The following is a 23379-nucleotide window of genomic DNA, read 5'->3' on the forward strand; positions in this document are numbered from 1 at the left end:
AACAGCCTGAATCGAGAGTTCATCCTTGCGCCTATCAAACGGTTTAAATTCCTCCGGGCATGCCCCGTACATGGCTGCCCAGTCCCCATTCAGGACACATTTCTTAACTAAGGACAGTAGCGGGTCTTTATTTGTCCAGACTTTGATCTGACGGGCTGTCACAGGTGAACCTTCGCTTTCGAAAGCTTCAACAGCCATGACCATCTCAGCATCATGCTCAGTTGTCCCATCAGTGGTGGCTAGTGAGAGCCTGCTCAGTGCATCGGCGCAGTTTTCAGTGCCCGGTCTATGCCGAATTGTGTAGTCATAGGTGGCTAACGTGAGTGCCCACCTCTGTATGCAGGCCGATGCATTCGCATTTATGGCCTTGTTGTCGACCAAAAGGGACGTTGGGGGTTTGTGATCTGTCTCCAGCTCAAATTTGCTGCCAAACAGGTACTGGTGCATTTTTTTTACTGCATATACACATGCTAGCGCTTCCTTTTCTACCATCCCATAGCCTCTTTCTGCCTGGGACAGACTTCTGGAGGCATAAGCTACCGGCTGTAACTGCCCATTGGCATTCACATGCTGCAACACACACCCGACACCATAGGACGACGCATCGCACGTTAAAACAAGTTTCTTACACGGGTCATATAACGTTAACAGTTTGTTAGAGCACGCAATTTGTTATGCTCCATCAAAAGCCCTTTCCTGGCTGTCCCCCCAGACCCAATCGCAACCTTTGCGTAGGAGCACATGTAGCGGCTCTAGCAGCGTGCTCAATTTGGGAAGAAAGTTACCAAAATAGTTCAGGAGCCCCAGGAATGAACGCAGCTCCGTCGTGTTACGGGGTCTGGGTGCTCTCTGGATTGCTTCTGTTTTGGACGCAGTAGGTCTGATCCCGTCTGCTGCTACCCTCCTCCCCAGGAATTCTACTTCTGGAGCTAAGAAGGCGCACTTCGCCTTTTTCAGTCACAGTGCTACCCGGTCCAGTCTGCGTAGCACCTCCTCCAGGTTGTGGAGGTGTTCTTCAGTATTGCGACCCGTGATGAGGATGTCGTCTTGAAAAACCACCGTCCTTGGAATCGACTTGAGGAGGCTTTCCATATTTCGTTGGAAGATCGCGGTGGCCGAGCGAATCCCGAACGGACATCTGTTATACTCAAACAACCCCTTGTGTGTCGTGATGGTGGTCAGCTTCTTCAACTCACTCGCCAGCTCCTGGGTCATGTAAGCTGAGGTTAGATCCAATTTTGAAAAAAGTTTGCCACCGGATAGCGTCGCAAAGAGGTCCTCCGCTCTCGGTAGCGGGTACTGGTCTTGGAGTGACACCCGATTGATGGTGGCCTTGTAATCGCCACATATCCTGACCGACTCATCCACCTTGAGCATCGGCACGATCGGGCTCACCCAGTCACTGAATTCAACTGGCGAGATATATCTTTACTATACAGTATAAATGCACATAATTGAGAGAAGGTCATTCTGTGACCAGTTACCTTTATTACCAAGACCTCAAGTGATGAAGGTTGGTGGAGCTTCCCCTTTTATACCTGAAAGTCCAGGTTAGGAGTGTCTCCCACAAGTTCACCCCTTTGTGGTCAATGTTCTCAAGGTGTACAACTTGGGTCAGCTTATATATGGGTTACAATGATAGTTGAATACATGACTCTGGTTCAGCCTCAGACAGGAATTGTGAAGCGGGATGGAGGGGGGAAGAGGAGGGGGAGTGCGGGAGGGGGGAGAGGGATGGGGAAGGGGAGGGAGAGAGGGGGAAGGGAGAGGGGGAGGGAGGGGGAGAGGGGGCAGGAAGGGGGTGAGAGGAGGGAGGGAGAGGAGGGGGAGAGGAGGGGGAGAGGAGAGGGGGGAACGGAATTTGTGGCGGGGACCGAAAACAATATTCAATTGGATAAAATTTCTGCTCATCCAGAGCTGGATGTGGGACAAGCAGTCTGACAATTTAGAGACCAAGGAGGGCTCGAGCGAAGTGGTAGTGAGGTACAACGTCTGGGTAATGTTGCCAAGGAGTAACATGTAGATGTGAGATAGGAGGGGCCAAGGATCCAGCTTTGGGGGAGGTTTGAGAAGAGAAGCCATTGATGCAGATAAGTGGAAGCACTGAGCTGGAGGAGAGATGTTGGACGATGATTGTGTGGGTCGACTGTGTCAAAGGCTGCATAGAGGCCGAGGAGGGAGAATGCAGCATGGACACAGTCACACAGAATGCTGGTGATGACTTTGGCTTGGGCCATTTTGGTGATAAACATGGACGTTGCATTGGGTCTGTCAGCGGCTGGCCTGGAGATCGAGGAGGTGGAGGGTGTCACAGAGAGGAAAAGCACAGATGTGCTTATATCGCGAGTCTGGCACCCACTCTCACTCTGCCCAGCTACTACACTTTCACACCTACTTGGCCATACCTGAGGAGACCCGTCTTTTCTGTCTCCACTCACGAAGCAGTCTGTGACAGAGTTATGCCACGTACTGAAGCCAGGAATCCAGAGTGGGCCGAGCACAGGGACAGACATGGCCATTGTGGGTGAACATCACAACATTGAGCTTTTGTTCAATCAGATCCTTTCAAGCCACCACTGGAGACATTTGTAACATTAGTATTACTTCAGTCCGCTGATGCCGCAAGCAGGCCCTGGGAGCCGAGGTTTGCAGGGGAAACACCTTCGTCACTTTGTCCATTGAAAGGAGACAACAGCTCGAGTGGGCACAGCACTTTTACCTGTTGCAGCTTCTGTAAAGTGCAGGGTCTCATCGATGGCACATACACAGCCAACAAGACCCATAATGACTATCCCAAGGTGGGCATCTATAGCAAAGGCTTCTATCCATCATTGTACAGGTGGTGTCAGACCACAAGTACAGAATCATTCAGGGGAATGTGCACCAGTCCAGCCTGGAGTGACAGCCTGGATTATGGGCTCAAGTCCCTGGAGTGGGGCTTGAACCCACCATCTTCTGACCCCGAGGTGAGAGTGCTACCCACTGAGCCACACCTGACTCCCGTGGTGTACAGTGTAGAGCACTGACAGAGTGTGTGGCTTATCACCACATGTGTGCTGCATGGTTTGCTGCAGGTTGCTGAGTGGGATACAGTCGAAGAGTATTTGACCACACTGGTTTCACTGTGATTATCAGTCATACATGTGGCAGCTATAATAAACTCACACAGGTTCTTATATTTCAGCTGCAACCCAGACTAATAAACAGGCAGCCGCAACCTCGACTGTGGTGAGTACTGAGCAACAGCTTTTATACCGATATCCTGCTGTTAAATACACCTCATCACTTCCTCTCCAGCCCTGGACGTTATAGTGTGTTTCTTTTACTTATGACCAATGTTCTTCTGAAGGAGCTGACTCTTGCTGGGGAACAGTTTACAAATGGCAACAGCCCCTCCCGATATCACACCAAGCAACTGTTTATCATGTGTAGCTTGGACAGTACCAGTAACCATGGCAGTGAGTGAGGGAACATAGGAACAGGAGCAGGCCATTCAGCCCCTCGAACTGTTCCGCCATTCAATTAGACCAGGGCTGATCTGTATCTCAACTCCAGCTACCCGCCTTGGTTCCGTAACCCTTAATACCCTTGCCTAACGAAAATCTATCCATCTCAGTTTTGAAATGTTTAATTGACCCCCCCAGCCTCAGCTTTTTTGGGTAAGTTCCAGATTCCCACTGCTCTCTGTGTGAAGAAGTGTTTCCTGATTTCACCCTGAACGGCCGAGCTCTAATGTTAAGGTCATGTCCGGACTCCACCATCCAGAGGAAATAGTTTCCCACAGTACCTTCCCTATCAATTCCTCGGATCATCTTAAACACCTGAATTCCATCACCCCTTAATCTTCTATACTCGGGAATACAAGCCTGGTCAGTGCAACCTGTCCTCATAATCTAACCCTTTTAGTCCCCGAATCATTCTGGTGAATCTCCACTGCACCCCCTCCGAGGCCAATATCCTTCCTAGGGTGTGGTGCCTAGAACTGAACGCAGTGCCCCTGATGTGTTGTAACCAGAGTTTTATCCAAGTGTAGAATAACTTCCGCCCTTTGTATTCCAGCTCCCCTGAGATAAAGGCCAACATTCCATCAGCCTTTGTAATTATTGTTTGTACCAGTCCCCTGGGTTTTATGATTTCTGTGCATGGACCCTTAAATCTCTCGCTCCTCCACAGTTCCTAGCTTCTCGCCATTTAAAGATATTCTGATCTATCTCAGGTGGAGCTCGGGTGGAGTTGAGTAACACGTGGTGCATCCCTTTAAAGCCATAAGGTCGAATTGCCATACCTTGTTCACGGAAACAGAAATTCATCAGTGTGATCGTGTGACTCTGAACAAGCATTGAATTCGTTGTCATTTACAAAAACTAATATTGAACTTCCTGCTGTAGCAAAGCCTGTCATCTGGGTCACTAGGCGACTCTGATAATGTCACTGACCAGCTCCAGCCGTTCGAAAGTGGAAGCTTTTTCAATGCCTGGGTCCATATAAACAACATCTACAGACTCTCCCTTATCGAGCACCTTAGCTACCGCCTCAAAAAATTCAACTAAGTTCATTAGACATGAGTTCTGCTTTACAAATCCATGCTGGCTCTCTCTGACCAGCTCATATTGTCCAAGTGCTCAGCGACCCTCCCTAATAATAGGCCCAGCCTGATCCTGAACTCACGTGACTTTCACAGGTTGGGGTCTAGTTTGACTCCCGGGCCGGGGACTAGTGGTCAGATGACCGACTGAGGGAGTGATGGTCAGGTGACTGACTGGGGGAGCGATGGTCAGGTGACTGACTGGGGGGGGGGATGGTCAGGTGACTGACTGGGGGAGTGATGGTCAGGTGACTGACTGGGGGAGTGATGGTCAGGTGACTGACTGGGGGAGTGATGGTCAGGTGACTGACTGGGGGAGTGATGGTCAGGTGACTGACTGGGGGAGTGATGGTCAGGTGACCGACTGGGGGAGTGATGGTCAGGTGACTGACTGGGGGAGTGATGGTCAGGTGACTGACTGGGGGAGCGATGGTCAGGTGACTGACTGGGGGAGTGATGGTCAGGTGACCGACTAAGGGAGTGATGGTCAGGTGACTGACTGGGGGAGTGATGGTCAGGTGACTGACTGGGGGAGTGATGGTCAGGTGACTGACGGGGAGTGATGGTCAGGTGACTGACTGGGGGAGTGATGGTCAGGTGACTGACTGGGGGAGCGATGGTCAGGTGACTGACTGGGGGAGTGATGGTCAGGTGACCGACTGGGGGAGTGATGGTCAGGTGACTGACTGGGGGAGTGATGGTCAGGTGACTGACTGGGGGAGTGATGGTCAGGTGACTGACTGAGGGAGCGATGGTCAGGTGACCGTTTCAGTGGTGCCGAGCTCCCCCTCCTCCCTGCGATTGTGAGCCACCGGCCTCATTTAAATCTGTCGTTCCATGGCCCGTGGGTCGGGTCGGGTCGGTGTGAGCACAGCCCAGGCTCCTGCCCACTCCCACCCGAAATGGCAATCGGGGTCCCAATGACATTGTGACTATTACTGCGGTGGGAATACTCTGAGCCCGCTGGGTGTGACTGGACCCTGGGTGATGGTGGGCCAGGATGTCAGTAGGGAGAGAAGGGATAACGTAAGGTGCTCCTGTCCCTGAGTGAGGGCGAAGCCTCCGGCTTCAGCCTGTCCCAATCCCTCTGCTCCCAGGCACAATCATTTCCAAGCGGCTCCCCTCCAAAGGCTCTCGGGGTTTAGTCTGTGGGCCCTCCTGTCCCGGCCTCCTCTCTCCTGTTAAGTCGCACCTTATTGTGCAGGCAGAGGGACGGTGAGCTGCTGGAAGGGTCAGGAGCAGGTGCCGCAGATTATCGGTGTGTGTGGGCACCCGACACGAGGCTGGGTTTTGTTCAAAGGGATTGTCTCTGTGAAACCCTTTGTGTGTTTCCCAATCTACTCGTTTCCCACTAACCTTGGCCACCAATGCGTATAAGGTGGCCAAGGTTAGTGGGAAACTAGAAGATTGGGAAAATATTAAACGACAGCAAAGAATAACGAAGAAAGCAATAAAGAAAGGAAAGATAGATTACGAAGGTAAACTTGCGCAAAACATAAAAACAGATAGTAAAAGCTTTTACCGATATATAAAACGGAAAAGAGTGACTAAAGTAAATGTTGGTCCCTTAGAAGATGAAAAGGGGGATTTAATAATGGGAAATGTGGAAATGGCTGAGACCTTAAACAATTATTTTGTTTCGGTCTTCACAGTGGAAGACACAAAAACTATGCCAAAAATTGCTGGTCACGGGAATGTGGGAAGGGAGGACCTTGAGACAATCACTAACACTAGGGGGGTAGTGCTGGACAGGCTAATGGGACTCAAGGTAGACAAGTCCCCTGGTCCTGATGAAATGCATCCCAGGGTCTAAAAGAGATGTCGGAAGTTATAGCAGATGCATTCGTTATAATCTACCTAAATTCTCTGGACTCTGGGGAGGTACCAGCGGATTGGAAAACAGCTAATGTAACGCCTCTGTTTAAAAAAGGGGGCAGACAAAAGGCAGGAAACTATAGGCCGATTAGTTTAACATCTGTAGTGGGAAAAATGCTTGAAACTATCATTAAGGAAGAAATAGCGGGACATCTAGATAGGAATAGTGCAATCAAGCAGACACAGCATGGATTCATGAAGGGGAAATCATGTTTAACTAATTTACTGGAATTTTTTGAGGATATAACGAGCATGGTGGATAAAGGTGTACCGATGGTTGTGGTATATTTAGATTTCCAAAAGGCATTCGATAAGGTGCCACACAAAAGGTGACTGCAGAAGATAAAGGTACGCGGAGTCAGAGGAAATGTATTAGCATGGAAATAGAACTGGCTCGATCTGGCTCAGCCATGATCTTGTTGAATGGCGGAGCAGGCTCGAGGGGCTAGATGGCCTACTCCTGTTCCTAATTCTTATGTTCTTATGTTCTTATGTGTGTGCGTGTGTGTGGGGAATGTGTGTGTGTGTGGGGGGAGTGTGTGTGTGTATGTGTGGGGGGGGGAGTGTGTGTGTGGGTGGGGAAGGTGAGTGTGTGTGTGTGTGTGTGTGTGTGTGTGTGGGGAGTGTGTGTGTGTGTGTGTGGGTGGGGAGGGTGTTTGTGTGTGTGTGGGTGGGGTGTGTGTGTGTTTGTGGGTGGGGAGGGTGTTTGTGTGTGTGTGGGTGGGGAGTGTGTGTGTGTGTCGGTGGGGAGTGTGTGTGGGGAGTGTGTGTGTGTGTGGGTGGGGAGTGTGTGTGTGTGGGTGGGGAGTGTGTGTGTGTGGGTGGGGAGTGTGTGTGTGTGGGTGGGGAGTGTGTGTGTGTGGGTGGGGAGTGTGTGTGGGTGGGGAGTGTGTGTGGTGAGTGTGTGTGTGTGTGGTGAGTGTGTGTGTGGGTGGGGAGTGTGTGTGTGTGTGGGTGGGGAGTGTGTGTGTGTGGGTGGGGAGTGTGTGTGTGTGGGTGGGGAGTGTGTGTGTGTGGGTGGGGAGTGTGTGTGGTGAGTGTGTGTGTGGGTGGGGAGTGTGTGTGGGTGGTGAGTGTGTGTGTGGGTGGGGAGTGTGTGTGTGGGTGGGGAGTGTGTGTGTGGGGAGTGTGTGTGTGTATGTGGGTGGGGAGTGTGTGGGTGGGGAGTGTGTGTGTGGGTGGGTGGGGAGTGCGTGTAGGTGGGGAGTGTGTGTGTGTATGTGTGTGAGGGTGGGGAGTGTGTGTGTGGGTGGGTGGGGAGTGCGTGTGGGTGGGGAGTGTGTGTGTGTATGTGTGTGAGGGTGGGGAGTGTGTGTGTGGGTGGGTGGGGAGTGTATGTGTATGTGTTTGTGGAGAGTGTTTGTGTGTGGCTCAGTGCCAGTGACAGACAGCAGCCAGAGTCTGTGCGTGTTGCAGTGAGGCCTCGGACAGGAAGCTTTAAAAGAGCAGGAACCGGTCTGAGTGCTTTGTCACAGTGCAATTATGAGGATATGTTGCATGAACTTGGCTTGTATTGTCTGGGGTTTCGAAGGTTGAGGGATGATTTAATCAAGGGTTTAAAGTGAGAAAGGGACTTGCTATAAATTTGACTTGTGGGGCCGGAGGAACAGGAAGGTCCCTCCACCCTCTCTCCGCCAGTAATCCCCCTCCCCTCGTCCCTCCGCCAGTAATCCCCCTCCCTCCCTCCGCGAGTCATCCCCCTCCCTCCCTCCTTCCCTCCACCAGTAATCCCCCTCTCTCCGCCAATAATCCCCCTCCCTCCGCCAGTAATCTCCCTCCCTCCCTCCCTCCGCCAGTAATCCCCCTCCCCCTCCTTCCGCCAGTAATCCCCCTCTCTCCCTCCCTCCGCCAGTAATCCCCCTCTCTCCCTCCCTCCGCCAGTAATCCCTCTCCCTCCCTCCCTCCACCAGTAATCTCCCTCCCCGCTCCCTCCCTCCGCCAGTAATCTCCCTACCTCCCTCCCTCCGCCAGTAATCCCCCCTCCCTCCCTCCCTCCGTATACCCCCTCCCTCCCTCCCTCCATAAACCCCCTCCCTCCCTCCCTCCGTAAACCCCCTCCCTCCCTCTCTCCGCCAGTAATCCCCCTCCCTACCTTCCTCCTGCCAGTATTCTCCCTCCCTCTGCCAATAAACCCCCTCCCTCCCTCCCTCTGCCAGTAATCCCCCTCCCCCCCTACCTCCGGCAGTAATCCCCCTCCCTCCCTCTGCCAGTAAACCCCCTCCCTCTCTCCCTCTGCCAGTAATCCCCCTCCCTCCCTCTGCCAGTAAACGCGCTCCCTCCATCCCTCCGCCAGTAATCTCCCTCCCTCCCTCTGCCAGTAATCTCCCTCCCTCCGCCAGTAATCCACCTCCCTCCCTCCCTCCGCCAGTAATTTCCCTCCCCCCCGCACCGCCAATAATCCCCCTCCCCCATTCCGCCAGTAATCTCCCTCCCTCCCTCTGCCAGTAATCTCCCTCCCTCCGCCAGTAATCCCCCTCCCTCCCTCCCTCTGCCAGTAATCCCCCTCCCCCGCTCCGGCAGTAATCCCCCTCCCCTCCTCCCTCCACCAGTAATCCCCCTCCCTCCCTCCGCCAGTCATCCCCCTCCCTCCCTCCTTCCCTCCACCAGTAATCCCTCTCCCTCCCTCCCTCCGCCAATAATCCCCCTCCCTCCCTCCCTCCGCCAGTAATCTCCCTACCTCCCTCCCTCTGCCAGTAATCCCCCTCTCTCCCTCCCTCCCTCCGTATTCCCCTCCCTCCCTCCCTCCGTAAACCCCCTCCCTCCCTCCCTCCGTAAACCCCCTCTCTCCCACTCTCCGCCAGTAATCCGACTCCCTCCCTTCCTCCTGCCAGTATTCTCCCTCCCTCCGCCAGTAATCACCCTCCCTCCCTCCCTCTGCCAGTAATCCCCCTCCCTCCCTCCCTCCGCCAGTAATCCCGCTCCCTCCCTCCCTCTTCCAGTAATCCCCCTCCCTCCCCTCCCTCTGTCAGTATTCCCCCTCCCTCCCTCCGCCAGTAATCCCCCTCCCCCCCTCCCTCCCTCCGCCAGTAATCCCACTCCCTTCCTCCCTCCTGCCAGTAATCCCCCTCCCTCCCTCCCTCCCTCTGCCAGTAATCCCCCTCCCTCCCTCCCTCCGCCAGTAATCCCGCTCCCTCCCTCCCTCCCTCTTCCAGTAATCCCCCTCCCTCCCCTCCCTCTAAGTATTCCCCGTCCCTCCCTCCGCCAGTAATCCCCCTCCCCCCTTCCTCCCTCCGCCAGTAATCCCATTCCCTTCCTTACTCCTGCCAGTAATCCCCCTCCCTCCCTCCCTCCCTCTGCCAGTAATCCCCCTCCCTCCCTCCCTCCGCCAGTAATCCCGCTCCCTCCCTCCCTCCCTCTTCCAGTAATCCCCCTCCCTCCCCTCCCTCTAAGTATTCCCCGTCCCTCCCTCCGCCAGTAATCCCCCTCCCCCCTTCCTCCCTCCGCCAGTAATCCCGCTCCCTCCCTCACTCCCTCCTGCCAGTAATCACCCTCCCTCCATCCCTCCGCCAGTAATCCCCCTCCCCCTCCCTCCCTCCGCCAGTAATCACCCTCCCCCTCCCTCCGCCAGTAATCCCCCTCCCTCCGCCAGTAATCTCCCTCCCTCCCTCCCTCTCTCCGCCAATAATCCCCCCCCTCCCTCCCTCTGCCAATAATCCTTCTCCTTCCCTCCACCAATAATCCCCCTCCCTCCCTCCACCAGTAATCCCGCTCCCTCCCTCTCTCCCTCCGCCAGTAATCCCCCTCCCTCCCTCTGCCAGTATTCCCCCTCCCTCCCTCTGCCAGTAATCCCCCTCCCCCCCTCCCTCCCTCCGCCACTAATCCCGCTCCCTCCCTTGCACCGCCAGTAATCTCACTCCCTCCCTCCCTCCGCCAGTAATCCCACTCCCTCCCTCCCTCCCTCCTGTCAGTAATCACCCTCCCTCCATCGCTCCGCCAGTAATCCCGCTCCCCCCTCCCTCCCTCCGCCAGTAATCCCCCTCCCCCCTCCCTCCCTCCGCCAGTAATCCCCCTCCCCCTCCCTCCGCCAATAATCTCCCTCCCCTCCCTCCCTCCGCCAGTAATCCCCCTGCCTACCTCCCTCCACCAGTAATCCCCCTCCCCCTCCCTCCGCCAGTAATCCCTCTCCCTCCTTCCGCCAGTAATCTCCCTCCCTCCCTCCGCCAGTAATCTCCCTCCCTCCCTCCCTCCGCCAGTGATTCCCCTCCCTCCCTCCACCAATAATCCCCCTCCCCCCTCCCTCCGCCAGTAATCCCCCTGCCTACCTCCCTCCGCCAGTAATCCCCCTGCCTACCTCCCTCCACCAGTAATCCCCCTCCCCCTCCCTCCGCCAGTAATCCCTCTCCCTCCTTCCGCCAGTAATCTCCCTCCCTCCCTCCCTCCGCCAATAATCTCCCTCCCTCACTCCCTCCGCCAGTGATTCCCCTCCCTACCTCCACCAATAATCCCCCTCCCCCCTCCCTCCCTCCGCCAGTAATCCCCCTTCCTCCATCCCTCCACCAGTAATCCCTCTCCCTCCCTCCCTCCCTCCGCCAATAATCCCCCTCCCTCCCTCCCGCCAGTAATCCCCCTCCCCCCCTTTCCCCCCCCCCCACCCTCCGCCAGTAATCCCCCTCCCGCCAGTAATCCCCCTCCCGCCAGTAATCCCCTCCCCCCTCCCGCCTGCCAGCTCACCCTCCCGCCATGTTTGGGCAGGACAGCGACGGGGCCTGTGCAGAGCAGGCCTGAGAGTTAGAATCTCCCGGGCCTCACGGTGTGAAGGGCCTGATGGTCTGCCGTACGGCCCAGCCCCCAGCTCTCACTACTCCCGCCTCGAGTTAATGTCGAGGGTCAGACGTGAGCAAAGGCCACTGAGACCAGGTACCAGAGGCCCCAGGAACGTTACTGAGGGCCAGTGCCTTTAGCAGGACACTGACGGAACCTCAGCTTATGTATAAATGAGAGGGGATCCCGGCTCTGCCTCTGATGTGGGTTGATGGGTTTGTGCTTTAAGTAAGTGCGTGGGTTGGGGGAGAGGCCTGTTTCCGTGTGGTAATCTGTGTATTTATGTATGTCACTGTGTTTCAGTCGGAGGAAGGAGAGCTGTATTACGCCGATATTCAGTTCCTGCGACAGAAAACCGTGGGCCCGACATTAATAATCAGTGAGGAGACAACCGAATATGCTGCCATCAAACGCCCAGAGTGACTGGGAATACTTTCTTTAGCACCTACAAGTGGTTTGGTGAAGGACAGTGTTTGTGGCCGGTACCTCCGATCCCACAGGACCTCAACAACAACAACAGCTTTTATTTATATAGCACCTTTAACGTAGTAAAACGTCCCAGGCACTTCCCAGCGCGTTATAAGACAAAACAGATAAATTTGACACTGAGCCACATTAGAAGAAATTACGGCAGATGACCAAAAGCTTGGTTAAAGAGGTAGGTTTTAAGGAGCGTCTTAAAGGAGGAAAGAGTGGTAGAGAGGTGTTCACTGGGGTTTATTGGTATTTCTGCTCAATAATTATTGTCGAATTTCCTCACCAAAGGTGCAGAGCCCTGTCGGACTGAAGTCCCATAGGTCCCGGGGCCCACCCCTCCCTCGCCCCAAGTGACCATTCTTCACACGTGAGCCTTTGGGGCATCATTCTATCCTCACTCACTGCCCACACTTTCTGTCAGGGGTCACTAGGTTGTGGTTAGAAACAGGAATCCTCACCCGCTCCCTGACTCAGCTACACTGAGGTAAATGTATGTGTTTCCACTGGGACCCTGTCTCAGGATAGATAGTGAGACCCACATACACCACTGGGACCCTGTCTCAGGATAGATAGTGAGACCCACATACACCACTGGGACCCTGTCTCAGGATAGATAGTGAGACCCACGCACACCACTGGGACCCTGTCTCAGGATAGATAGAGAGACCCACACACACCACTGGGACCCTGTCTCAGGATAGATAGTGAGACCCACACACACCACTGGGACCCTGTCTCAGGATAGATAGTGAGACCCACACACACCACTGGGACCCTGTCTCAGGATAGTGAGACCCACACACACCACTGGGACCCTGTCTCAGGATAGATAGTGGGACCCACACACACCACTGGGACCCTGTCTCAGGATAGATAGTGAGACCCACACACACCACTGGGACCCTGTCTCAGGATAGATAGTGAGACCCACACACACCACTGGGACCCTGTCTCAGGATAGATAGTGAGACCCACACACACCACTGGGACCCTGTCTCAGGATAGATAGTGAGACCCACACACACCACTGGGACCCTGTCTCAGGATAGATAGTGGGACCCACACACACCACTGGGACCCTGTCTCAGGATAGATAGTGAGACCCACACACACCACTGGGACCCTGTCTCAGGATAGATAGTGAGACCCACACACACCACTGGGACCCTGTCTCAGGATAGATAGTGAGACCCACACACACCACTGGGACCCTGTCTCAGGATAGATAGTGAGACCCACACACACCACTGGGACCCTGTCTCAGGATAGATAGTGAGACCCACACACACCACTGGGACCCTGTCTCAGGATAGATAGAGAGACCCACACACACCACTGGGACCCTGTCTCAGGATAGATAGTGGGACCCACACACACCACTGGGACCCTGTCTCAGGATAGATAGTGAGACCCACATACACCACTGGGACCCTGTCTCAGGATAGATAGTGGGACCCACACACACCACTGGGACCCTGTCTCAGGATAGATAGTGGGACCCACACACACCACTGGGACCCTGTCTCAGGATAGATAGTGAGACCCACATACACCACTGGGACCCTGTCTCAGGATAGATAGTGAGACCCACATACACCACTGGGACCCTGTCTCAGGATAGATAGTGGGACCCACATACACCACTGGGACCCTGTCTCAGGATAGATAGTGAGACCCACACACACCACTGGGACCCTGTCTCAGGATAGATAGTGAGACCCACACACACCACTGGGACCCTGTCTCAGGATAGATAGTGAGACCCACACACACCACTGGGACCCTGTCTCAGGATAGATAGTGAGAACCACATACACCACTGGGACCCTGTCTCAGGATAGATAGTGAGACCCACATACACCACTGGGACCCTGTCTCAGGATAGAGAGACCCACACACACCACTGGGACCCTGTCTCAGGATAGATAGAGAGACCCACACACACCACTGGGACCCTGTCTCAGGATAGATAGAGAGACCCACACACACCACTGGGACCCTGTCTCAGGATAGATAGTGAGACCCACACACACCACTGGGACCCTTTCTCAGGATAGATAGTGGGACCCACACACACCACTGGGACCCTGTCTCAGGATAGATAGTGAGACCCACACACACCACTGGGACCCTGTCTCAGGATAGATAGTGAGACCCACACACACCACTGGGACCCTGTCTCAGGATAGATAGTGGGACCCACACACACCACTGGGACCCTGTCTCAGGATAGATAGTGAGACCCACACACACCACTGGGACCCTGTCTCAGGATAGATAGTGAGACCCACATACACCACTGGGACCCTGTCTCAGGATAGATAGTGAGACCCACACACACCACTGGGACCCTGTCTCAGGATAGATAGAGAGACCCACACACACCACTGGGACCCTGTTTCAGGATAGAGAGACCCACACACACCACTGGGACCCTGTCTCAGGACAGATAGTGAGACCCACACACACCACTGGGACCCTGTCTCAGGATAGAGAGACCCACACACACCACTGGGACCCTGTCTCAGGATAGATAGTGAGACCCACACACACCACTGGGACCCTGTCTCAGGATAGAGAGACCCACACACACCACTGGGACCCTGTCTCAGGATAGATAGTGAGACCCACATACACCACTGGGATCTCCCTGGTCTGTTTGCCTCAGTACCACACAGTGCACTTTCCCACCAAACCATCAGGGGTGATTCTCTGTTACTAAAATTGAATAAATAAAATTGAATGTTCTCTAACTGTGCCAGTGAGCAATAACATGCTTCTTGACTAGAATCTGGGAGCACGAGTCTGGTTGTGATTCAATTGGCTTTACGGTAATGAATTGCTATATCCACATCGCCCAGGTCTTGTGTTAACGGAGAGAGAAATGACCTGAGTTTTGCCAAATAGCGATATCTGGTCACTTCAATGGGCTGATGTTTAGTGTCCGGAATAAATAAAACATTAATTTGATGCAGGATTTGAGCCAATCAGAGACTGGTTTAAAGCATCTGGGAGAAAGGTTATTTAAATTTACAATAAAAAGCTTAAAGCGATGTATTTATCAAATGGCAAATAAAAGTTAAAATAATGAGTGTAAGGATAGCTCAGCTCATCGGCTTCCAAAGAGCGACCTCAAATCAGACACATTTCCAGTGTCAGCCGTGGATCAATGGGCAGCTCTCTCGCCTCTGTGTCAGCAGGTTGTGGGTTCAAGCCCCACTCCAGAGACTTGAGCACATAATGGAGGCTGGCACTCCCAGTACTGTGGGAGTGCTGCAAAGTCAGAGGTGCTGTCTTTTGGATGAGATGTTAAACGGAGGCCCCGTCTGTCCTCTGAAGAACATAAGAAATAGGAGCAGGAGTCGGCCCCTCGAGCCTGCTCCGCCATTGAATAGGATCATGGCTGATCTGATCATGGACTCGGCTCCACTTCCCCGCCCGCTTCCCATAACCCCTTCTTCCCTTATCGGTGAAGAAACTGTTGATCTCTGTCTTAAATATATTCAATGACCCAACTTCCATACTCTCCAGCCATGGGAAACAACCTCTCAGCATCTGCCCTGTTAATCCCCTTCAAAGTCTTTTATGTTTTAATGAGATCATTTCTCATTCTTCTAAACTCCAGAGAGTATCGGCCCATTCTACACAATCTCTCACCATAAGGCCGTTGTATGTAAACAGTCCCATGGCACTATTTCGAAGAGCAGGAGAGTTATCCACGGTGTCCTGGCCAATATTTATCCCTCAACCAACATCACTAAAAAGATTATCTGGTCATTATCATATTGTTGTGTGTGGGAGCTTCCTGTGTGTAAATTGGCTGCTATGTTTCCTACATTACAACAGTGACTGCACTTCAAAACTACTTCATTGGCTGCAAAGCAGTTTGGAACTTCCTGAGGCCATTAGAGGAGCTGTATAAACACCGGAACAACACTTTCAGACACACCAGGAAAAGAGGGTAACCTTAGGACAGACATTGGGATCGGCTTCTTCACACAGAAGGTGATCTTCTCTCAGAGGGTTATAAATCTGTGGAATTCTCTGCCCCAGAGAGCTGTGGAGGCTGGGTTATTGAATATATTTAAGGTGGAGATAGACAGATTTTTGAGCGATAAAGGAATATAAAGGGTTATGGGGAGCGGGCGGGGAAGTGGAGCTGAGCCCATGATCAGATCAGCCATGATATTAAATGGCGGAGCAGGCTCGAGGGGCCGAATGGCCGACTCCTGCTCCTATTTCTAATGTTCTTATGTAACAGCTGGAATGTTTTCCCAGGCCACTGGATTCATTTAAGGAACAGCTGGATGGGACATGAGGGCTGGTGTTCCGGAGGGATGAGTCCAAGTGGGCCGAAGAGTTGTCTTCATCCAAACCCAATAAGCCTTTCTTTTCTTTCTTGTCCTGTTTTTAATGTGTTCTGGCTGCCCCAATGGACGGGGCGGGTAAACCGAAGAAATTCAGCACTTGGTGCCGTCTTTTGGAGTGGGGCTCAAGTGGCCTCATCATCGGGGCACAGTGGGCATCACTAGCGGGGCGGAGTGGGGGCAGGGTGGAGTGACCATCACTGGAGGGGCAGAGTGGGGGCAGGGAGGAGTGACCATCACTGGAGGGGTGGAGTGGGGGCAGGGAGGAGTGACCATCACTAGCGGGGCGGAGTGGGGGCAGGGAGGAGTGACCATCACTGGAGGGGCAGAGTGGGGGCAGGGGGGAGTGACCATCACTGGAGGGGTGGAGTGGGGGCAGGGAGGAGTGACCGTCGCTGGAGGGGCGGAGTGGGGGCAGGGAGGAGTGACCATCACTGGAGGGGCGGGGAGGAGTGACCATCACTGGAGGGTGGGAGTGGAAGCAAGGAGGAGTGACCATCACTGGAGGGGCGGAGTGGGGGCAGGGAGGAGTGACCATCACTGGAGGGGCGGAGTGGGGGCAGGGAGGAGTGACCATCACTAGCGGGGCGGAGTGGAGGCAGGGAGGAGTGACCATCACTAGAGGGATGGAGTGGGGGCAGGGAGGAGTGACCGTCATTGGAGGGGTGGAGTGGGGGCAGAGAGGAGTGACAATCACTGGAGAGGCTGAGTGGGGGCAGGGAGGAGTGACCATCACTGGAGGGACGGAGTGGAAGCAAGGAGGAGTGACCATCACTGGAGGGGCGGAGTGGGGGCAGGGAGGAGTGACCATCACTGGAGGGGCGGAGTGGGGGCAGGGAGGAGTGACCATCACTGGAGGGGCGGAGTGGGGGCAGGGAGGAGTGACCATCACTAGCGGGGCGGAGTGGGGGCAGGGAGGAGTGACCATCACTAGAGGGATGGAGTGGGGGCAGGGAGGAGTGACCATCACTGGAGGGGCGGAGTGGGGGCAGGGAGGAGTGACCATCACTGGAGGGACGGAGTGGAAGCAAGGAGGAGTGACCATCACTGGAGGGGCGGAGTGGGGGCAGGGAGGAGTGACCATCACTGGAGGGGCGGAGTGGGGGCAGGGAGGAGTGACCATCACCAGCGGGGCGGAGTGGGGGCAGGGAACATAAGAAATAGGAGCAGGAGTTGGCCATACGGCCCCTCGAGCCTGCTCTGCCATTTAATACGATCATGGCTGATCCGATCATGGTCTTAAATTTATTCAATGTCCCAGCTTCCACAGCTCTCTGAGGCAGTGAATTCCACAGATTCACAACCCTCAGAGAAGAAATTTCTCATCTCAGTTTTAAATGCGCGGCCCCTTATTCTACTATCATGCCCTCTAGTTCTAGTCTCCCCTATCAGTAGAAACATCCTCACTTTGTCAAGCCCCCTCATAATCTTATACGTTTCGATAAGATCACCTCTGAATTCCAATGAGTAGAGGCCCAACCTACTCAACCTTTGCTCATAAGTCAACCCCCTCACCTCCGGAATCAACCGAGTGAACCTTCTCTAAATTTCCTCCAAAGCAAGTATAACCGTTCGTAAATATGGAAACCAAAACTGCATGCAGTATTCCAGGTGTGGCCTCACCAATACCCTGTATAACTGTTGCAAGACTTCACTGCTTTTATGCTCCATCCCTTTTGCAATAAAGGCCAAGATTACATTGGCGTTCCTGATCACTTGCTGTACCTACATACTATCCTTTTGTATTTCATGCACAAGTTCCCCCAGGTCCCGCTGTACTGCAGCACTTCGCAATCTTACTCCATTTAAATAAGAACTTGCTCTTTGATTTTTTTTCTGCCAAAGTGCATGACCTCACACTTTCCAACATTATAATCCATCTGCCAAATGTTTGCCCACTCACTTAGCCTGTCTATGTCCTTTTGCAGATTTTTTGTGTCCTCCTCACACATTGCTTTTCGTCCCATCTTTGTATCATCAGCAAACTTGGCTACGTTACACTCAGTCCCTCCTTCCAAGTCGTTAAACTAGATTGTAAATAGTTGGGGTCCCAGCACTGAACCCGACAGCACCCCATTAATTACTGATTGCCAACCCGAGACTGAAACATTTATCCCAACTCTCTGTTTTCTGTTCATTAGCCAATCCTCTATCCATACTAATATATTACCCCCAAGGTAGGAGTGACCATCACTGGTGGGGCGGAGTGACCATCACTGGTGGGGCGGAGTGACCATCACTGGTGTGGAGCAGTGACCATCACTGGCAGGGCGGAGTGGGGGCAGGGCAGAGTGACAATCACTGGTGGGGCGGAGTGGGGGCAGGGAGGAGTGACCATCACTAGCGGGAAGGAGTGACCATCACTGGTGGGGTGGAGTGGGGGCGGAGCGAAGTGACCATCACTGGAGGGGGTGGAATGGGGGCGGGGCAGAGTGACCGATGCTGCAAGCCTTCAGTGCCGTGCTGATGATGTCATCGCGCTGGCGTGTCACAATGTCCCTCCCCCATCAGTTAAAGGGGAGGGCCCGCGAACTCTGCAGCCACTTTAGTGCAAACACTGGGCCACCAGGGAGGGTTTTGGCCGGGCCAGCGGCTTGACACCCAATTGCCGGGTCGGGCTGACAAAAAAATAAGATTGCATCGCGGGCAGTGCCACCTCCCCTTTAAGGGCAGCTGTGTGGCCAAGTCACAGAGAATGTACCGACAGCAAAAGCTGTTGGGGCACCGATCGGCGGTGGGGCTGCTCCCGAGGGGTAATTCCGGGAAGGGGTCACTGCCGGTCGGTAAGGGGTCAGCGGGTGCACGCCGCGGCAGGAAAACAGGCGGAACCGTCCCCTACACCGCTCCAAACTCGAGGAAGAACAATTTTTAAAATGGTGGCCCCTCTGCAGAGACTCGGTGCCATTCCGCACCGACCCGTGGCCGACACTTTCACATGGCCAGAAGCCTTATAGAAAGGGCCAATTTCAGCCCCTTAGTGTTGTAGATAGTGTGGTCCACACCACAATGGGTGAGACCCCCTCACATCACTCACTGTGAAGCAGTGCCACAGTCTGCACCCTGACAATTGTGCTCGTCGCTGTTTGTATTCTGCTTTCCTCATTGTTTGTATTTTGTGTTAAAAATGCAAAATACTGATTGGCTGTGAATCTCTGCACCACATAAAGAGCACTGTCGAATTATTTTAGCAAAACACCTGAACATGCTGTAAGTGATTTCTGTAAATGCAATAAAATCGATGTGTCCTGACCAATGACATCAGCAACCCCAGGAACAGCTTCAGAAAAACAAGTGGCAGGGAAGGGCTGTCAGTGAAGCCCAGCAGCAGCAGGGAGTAGATACTGAGACAGGACAAGCAATGTCTTATTGATCAGGCTTTGGGGAAACGATTTCAACATCCAGCCCAATTAGCATGTTAGTCACTTTCCATCTCAGTCCATCGTTAACCGTCTGTCAACACACTTCATTTTTGTAAAATTCTAATATTTTAATGTAACTTTTCCAAATCCTCACTGTGGAAAAATGGCCAGTGTTACACTCATAATAAATGGTCAGACTGAGTACTGAGTGTAATGAGCAAGTGTGACCTTCGCTCCTTTATTAAGATTCCAGAGTACAGGTACCTCGTGGGAGGCCTGCTTATATACTGTGATCCCAAGGGATGCTGGGATCCCTTGAGACTCCAACAGGTGGGCCTCTGGTGGTCAGGTGTGATGCAGATTACAAAGGGTTAAATACATAACATCACTCCCCCATGAAGTCAACACTACACTTATTTACAAGGTGAGATTATCTGGGGCTTTACGCTCCCTTGTCGATCGTCTCGGTACAAATGCTGGTGTGGGTGGGTTGGTCAGTTCATCACTGGGCTGTTGGGCAGCCGGCCTTGCCGGGCGGCTGGGGATGTTGAGTTCGGTTTTGTGGTCAACTGTGATGTCAGTTGCCACTTGTGTGTGTGTGTTGGAGGGTCACAGTTGGTGGTGTCCTCTTCAGGTTGTACATACCTGTTGGTGAACCGCAATTTGATTTGGTCCAAGTGTTTTCTGTGTGTTTGTCCATTGGTCAGTTTGACCTGAAACACCCTACTCCCCTCTTTGGCTGTGACCGTACCAGTGAGCCATTTGGATGATCAGGGTGGACAAGAGAGAGGCTTGTTTTAAGCACCCTTTTCATGAGCAGCTCAGCTGGGGGAATTCCGGTGAGTAAGTGGGGTCTGGTGCGGTAGTTGAGCAGTACTCGGGATAACCAATCTGCAGGGAGCCTTCCGACACGTGTTTCAAGCTTTGCTTGATGGTCTGAACTGCCCGTTCTGCCTGGCCATTGGATGCGGGCGAGAACGGGGCAGGTGTGACATGTTTGATCCCATTACGGGTCATGAATTCCTTGAATTCAGCACTGGTGAAGCACGGCCCATTGTCGCTGACTAGGACATCAGGCAGGCCGTGCGTGGCAAACATGGTTCGTAGGCTTTCAATGGTGGCCGTGGATGTGCTTACAGACATTATTGCACAATCCATTTTGAGTAAGCGTCTACGACAACCAAAAACATTTTGCCTAGGAATGGGCCCGCATAGTCTACATGGATCCTCGACCACGGTTTGGAGGGCCATGACCACAAACTTAGCGGTGCCTCTCTGGGTGCATTGCTCAGCTGAGAGCAAGTGTTGCAATGGCACATACATGATTCTAAATCTGAGTCGATGCCAGGCCACCACAGGTGGGATCTGGCTATTGCTTTCATCATTACGATGCCTGGGTGGGTGTTTAGCAGTTCGCAAATAAATGTGTCTCTGCCTTTCTTGGCAAGACTACGCAATTGCCTCTCAAAAGGCAGTCCGCCTACAGGGACAGCTCCACTGGGACACTGAACCAACTCCCATGGAGGACACAGTTTTTTACCAAGGAGAGTAAAGGATTCTGGATGTTCCAGGTCCTGATCTGGGGCGCCATAACGGGGGACTTCTCGTCATGACCATGACCATGAGCAAATCCGCTGGCTGTGCCATTTCCACCCCGGTGGTGGGCAATGGTAGCCGACTGAGAGCATCTGCGCAGTTCTCTGTGCCCGGTCTGTGGCAGATTACATGTTGTATGCCGACAGCGTGAGCGCCCATCTTTGGATGCGGGCAGAGGCATTGATATTAATCCCTTTGCTGTCCGAGAATAGCGATATGAGCAGCTTATGGTCAGTTTCAAGCTCGAACTTGAGGCCAAATAAGTACTGGTGCATTTTTTTTTACCCCTTAAATGCACGCCAGAGCCTCTTTTTCAACCATGCTGTAGGCCCTTTCGGCCTTGAACAAACTCCTCGATGCATACGCAAATGGTTGCAAAATTCCCGATTCATTAGCTTGTTGTAACACACACCTGACCCTGTATGATGACACATCGCAAGCTAACACCAATCATTTATATGGGTTATACAGGACAAGCAGTTTGTTAGAACACAATAAGTTTCTGGCTTTCTTAAAGGCAGCCTCTTGTGAATTCCCCCATACCCAGTCGTCTCCCTTGCGCAGTAGCGCATGTAGGAGGTATAAACCTGTAAATATCATGTCTAACCACCAGAGGGCTTATCCCCTGGAGTCCCAAGGGATCCCACAATCCCTTGGGAGCACCTGTATATAAGGAGGCCTCACAGGCTGGAGAGACACTCTGAGATCGTAACAAAGGACTATGGTCACACCTTACTTTGAGCTTGCAGTATCGAGTCGGATTCTTTATTCAAGACTAAACAACTGGCGATGAGATACAAACGGCGAACCCCACCGCAACAATGCAGAGAACCGTGGGCATCCTGGAGAAATTCTCGGAGGGAGATGATTGGGAAACCTCCGTGGAGCGACTCGACCAATACTTCGTGGCCAACGAGCTGGAAGGAGAAGCGAACACTACCAAACGAAGGGCGATCCTCCTCACCGTTTGCGGGGCACCAACGTATGGCCTCATGAAAAATCTGCTCGCTCCAGCGAAACCCACAGAGAAGTCGTACAATGAGTTGTGCACACTGGTCCAGGAGCTTCTAAACCGGTAGGAAAGCGTTCTGATGGCGAGGTATCGGTTCTACACGTACAAGAGGTCTGAAGGCCAGGAAGTGGCGAGCTAAGTTGCCGAGCTAAGGCGCCTTGCAGGACATTCCAAATTTGAAGGACACTTGGAGCACATGTTCAGGGACTTCTTTGTACTTGGCATTGGCCATGAAGTAATACTTTGCAAACTTTTAACTGTACAGACCCCAACCTTGAGTAAAGCCAACGTGATAGCCCAGGCATTTATCGCCACCAGTGACAATACCAAACACATTTCTCAGCACACGAGTGCTGCTGCAAGTACTGTGAACAAGGTAACATTGTTTTTGAATCGAAATGTACAGGGTTGGACTTACACAACTGCAGCTGCATGACCGCAGATGACTGAGTCCACCATCAAGGGTGGTGAATGCAAGGCCATTAACACCTTGTTGGCGCTGCGAGGGTGATCATCGTTTCCATTCATGCTGCTTCAAAGGGTACGTTTCCAAGGGCTGTGGAACAATGGGTACCTCCAACGCATGTGCAGGCAAGCTGCAAACCCTGCTAATCCTGCAAACCACCATGTTGCAGAGGAGGACAGATCCACGGTGGACCACGATGAACCAGAGCCTCAGAACGAGGAGGCAGAGGTATATGGGGTGTATACATTTACCATAAAGTGTCCCCCGATAATGCTGAAGGTTGAATTAAATGGACTCCCAGTGTCCATGGAACAAGCCAGTCCATAATGAGCAAAAAGACTTTCAATAAGTTGTGGTGCAGCAAGGCCTCGAGGCACTGATTCCTGTAATCGGCAGTGCTACCGGAAAGGTTTCCTACGATGGAGCGGTGCACGAGTTATCATTCTGGGTGGTACCGGGCGATGGTCCCACACTGTTCGGCAGGAGCTGGCTGGGGAAGATACGCTGGAACTGGGACGACGTCCGAGCGCTTTCATCCTTCGAGGACATCTCATGTGCCCAGGTCCTAAATAAGTTCCCCTCGCTGTTCGAACCAGGCATAGGGAAGTTCCAAGGAACAAAAGTGCAGATCCATTTGATTCCGGGGCACGACCCATCCATCACAAGGCGAGAGCGGTACCTTACGTGATAAGAGAGAGGTTGGAGATCGAACTGGACAGGCTGCAATGAGAGGGCATCATCTCGCCGATCGAATTCAATGAGTGGGCCAGTCCGAATGTTCCTGTCCTCAAGGGAGATGGCACCGTCAGAATCTGTGGTGATTACAAAGTAACTATCAATCGTTTCTCACTGCAGGATCAATACTCACTACTGAAGACAGA

The 23379-nt window shown here is 53.2% G+C and overlaps 1 protein-coding gene across 2 annotated transcripts in view; it reads left to right on the top strand.

Annotated features, from left to right (window-relative positions):
- The window catches only part of LOC139250027 (uncharacterized), a 182205-nt gene extending 169551 nt beyond the window's left edge, over positions 1-12654 (top strand). The window contains exons 7-8 of one of the 2 annotated variants that reach the window (XM_070872590.1): positions 3185-3228; positions 11525-12654. In XM_070872590.1, coding sequence (XP_070728691.1) covers positions 3185-3228; positions 11525-11644 — 164 coding nt within the window. In that variant the 3' untranslated portion in view covers positions 11645-12654. The remainder of the gene's footprint in view (positions 1-3184; positions 3229-11524) is intronic. The other variant, XM_070872591.1, reaches the window with a different exon arrangement.
- Positions 12655-23379: the final 10725 nt, after the last annotated feature.

The sequence above is a fragment of the Pristiophorus japonicus genome, unplaced genomic scaffold (assembly GCF_044704955.1).
Source record: "Pristiophorus japonicus isolate sPriJap1 unplaced genomic scaffold, sPriJap1.hap1 HAP1_SCAFFOLD_337, whole genome shotgun sequence".
Lineage (NCBI taxonomy): Eukaryota > Metazoa > Chordata > Chondrichthyes > Pristiophoridae > Pristiophorus > Pristiophorus japonicus.